Below are 3,041 nucleotides of genomic sequence, written 5' to 3' on the forward strand. Positions count from 1 at the left end.
ACCCCTCAACACCCAGCCAAAGGAGATACAACCGGGCACACAAGAGCACACGCAATGTTGTTGAGAGAACATTTGGTATATTGAAAAGTAGGTTCAGATGCTTGCACAAGAGCGGAGGTGCAAGGCAGTATACCCCCATTACCTGCTGTAAGATCATTGCTGCCTGTGCTATGCTGCACAATCTGGCTGTTAAGAAGGGGACTGAGGTGGAGTTATCTGACTATGAGGATCATGACGACGACATTGCTGTGCCTGAAAGACAACCTGCTAGAGTGTCAACACCAAGTGATGGCAGATACAGACGTGATGACATAGCACGCAACTATTTCTGAGTAAGTGAAGACACTGAGCTATAGTGAAAGCACAAGCTTCTGTTTAATTAGATTTGTAAAGATTTATTGAAGAACAAAAGTGCAACAGTAAGCATTTGACATCAATGCTCACAGTGAGCAAACACACTCAGACAGGTGTAGAATCCACCAACCAGAGTTGTACATAGTCACTTGGCTGGTTGCAATGGCACAAATGTGCAAATAACACTGTATTAACTATAAATCAAATGTCCATTGGCAGTAGGCCATCGTTACAACTGTTCATTTTCGCACACGCTTTGCACTGGCAGGTGTCTGTGGCTCAGCCTGTTCACTGGGCGTTTGGCCTATAGCCTCACCCTGTCGCCTGCTGCTCCTCCTTGGCTCTACGCCATGGGGGCTAGCTGTGCTGCTCCTACTGGTGCTACCTTCAGTGTCCGGCACGTCTACAGCAGAACTTTGTGCACTTTGTGCATTGAGTAGGGCCTCCAGCGCACCGGTCATTCCAGCTATGCCCCTTGTCAACTGGTTGCTATTATGAATCAGGGCTACCTGACTATTGATGCTACGCCTGCATAGCAGGGATGTGGCTGTAGCCAGCTGCTCCATGGATTTCTCTGTTCTCTCTGCGCGCTGCCTGTCCCTGCGCCTTGCACTAATATCAGAGTCAAGTTTTGTGCACAGTTGCTGTATGCCTGTTGCCATGCTCTGGTTGACTATCACCAGCTCTTTTATGCCCTTGCTAATTTCTTCCATGTTGATGTTCATGTTTCGCATTTGTCTTTGACAGGCCATGATGCCCTTGCCCTGCATCCTCTGAATCCTGACCATGGCTCCCTCCAGGCCTTTGAAGACACTGGAACCCTCCCCATGTGCACCTTCATCCCTTCCTTGCACTGTGCGCCTTCTAGTGGTACCTGGTACAGGCTCTGTGCTAGGCTGCAGTGTGGCAGTGATGTGAGCTTGTAACAAGTTAAGTGAGTCTTCACCCACCATTTCATCAGCACCTGTCTCCATTTCCGGCAGTGGGGGAACAACATGCCTCCTGCCAGGGTGTGCAACAGGTGTTTCTACAACAAGGGATGCATGCATTTCTGGTGATGAGACCAATAGTGGTGACTGTGAAGGAATTGGGGAGCCCTGCATTTCTTCACTGATGTCAGTTTCTTGGGAGGGTGGCTGCCCACTCGGAACACCTGTGTCCTGGGATGCACTGGGCCCTGGCTCCTGACTGTCATCCCTCTGGGGTGCCGTGCCTTCTGCCTCCTCAGACTGCCTTCTGGATGTGAGACCTGTGGACATATGAGCACATATCAGCTAGGTGTAAATGTGTCACAGCCACTACAATTAAACATGTTACATTGCACTTTATACATGCTGCCTGCCCTTCATTTTGTCAGCATTCATTTGAATTATGTGTTGGTTACAGTGCTGTGTGACATGGTCTTTCAATGACTAACTACATGTAACATGATGCATTGGTACAGTTTTGCACAGGCACCATGGGACTGGGGTAACTTAGCTGCAAGGGGTGAGGGATGTATGGGGGTGGGAGGGGGATAGCTGTGCTTGCATCTTACCTTTTTTTTTGCAGATTGCGCAGAGCTGTCCACTTCTCCCAGTCGATGGACACTTTCAGCCTCCAGGGTTGTGGCTACCAGCTCCTCCAGCTCGGTGAGGGGGGGTGCAGTGTTCTTTCCTCGACCTGTTTGCTGTGACTGTTTGTGGCGGTCAGCCAATTTTTTCTTCGTGAGGCTCCTTAGGTCATAGAACCTCTTCTTTAAATCTTCAGTGTGTCTGGTGGTGACTCCCACTGCATTTACTTTATCTTTGATTTCCAGCCAAAGTTTCCTTTTTGTTGATTCTGGCACAGTTAGGGACTGCTTTCCAAAAAGTCTGTGGTGTACCTTTACCACCTCCTCAACAAGGAGCTGTAGCTCCAGTCTACTGAATTTAAGCTTTCTTTTCCTTTCAGCCTGCTCAGTGTCCCTGCTGCTTTCCATGTTGAAGTTTTCAGTGAATTCACAAGCTCTGTCTGCTGCTTCTGCTGCTCCCAGTCTCTCGGCTCCAACTGCCTTTCCTGAACCTTCTAATTAGTTGCACCTGCCTGTGGGGCCACTCCCTGGAGAGTAGGGGGAGGGTGGTTGCACCTGATTGGCTGTTGTGGTAAGTTTCACTTTTGTTTGTTGTCCGTCGCGGGAATTACCGATCGGTATTTACCGATCGGTAAATACCGATCGGTAGATACCGATTGGTAATTACCGATCGGTATCTACCGATCTGTTAATACCGAATTTCAAGGATTCGTTAAAAAATCCAGATGTTGGTACCTACATCCCATTTACCGATTTTGAATTACCGAATCGGTAAAATTCGGTAATATTCGGTATTTCAAAATCGGTAAATGTGATTTACCTACATCTGGCCCTTTGTGTCCTAAAAGAAGTAGTTTCCATTTCTTTCGTTCCCATTCTAACTCTATGGTAACTTGCGTGTGTGTAAAGACGCTGCACACGCCTCAAGTGGGCCTCCTACTTCCTATCCTTTGGTAGTACAGTGTAGCCCCAAGGATTCCCTAGGCCATAGGCCTATCCTTTGTTCGTGAAGTGGTTCTTATACCACTATTTTATTATATGGTTTGACGTGACCCTAGGGTGCTACTGGATATTGTGAAACTTATTGTATGTTAATTAAGTATCTTGATATGTGCTTGTGCCTCTGACCTCATAA

At 47.7% G+C, this 3,041-nt stretch overlaps 1 protein-coding gene across 1 annotated transcript; it reads right to left on the bottom strand.

Annotated features, from left to right (window-relative positions):
* Positions 1-593: 593 nt before the first annotated feature.
* LOC147711413 (uncharacterized) lies at positions 594-2,314 on the bottom strand. Its single transcript, XM_086920162.1, has 2 exons — positions 1,892-2,314; positions 594-1,628 (listed from the first exon to the last, which is right to left on the bottom strand). Exons 1-2 carry the CDS (start codon positions 2,312-2,314, stop codon positions 594-596), a joined length of 1,458 nt encoding a protein of 485 aa, XP_086776288.1.
* Positions 2,315-3,041: the final 727 nt, after the last annotated feature.

Source organism: Lissotriton vulgaris, chromosome 5 (assembly GCF_964263255.1).
Source record: "Lissotriton vulgaris chromosome 5, aLisVul1.2, whole genome shotgun sequence".
NCBI classification, from domain to species: Eukaryota; Metazoa; Chordata; class Amphibia; order Caudata; family Salamandridae; genus Lissotriton; species Lissotriton vulgaris.

Coding starts and splice junctions, on each gene's coding strand:
- LOC147711413 (XM_086920162.1), bottom strand. CDS start 2,314: ATGGAAAGCAGCAGGGACACTGAGCAGGCTGAAAGGAAAAGAAAGCTT. Junction 1,629..1,891: donor CGCAATCTGCAAAAAAAAAG/GTAAGATGCAAG, acceptor ATTTACACCTAG/CTGATATGTGCTCATATGTC.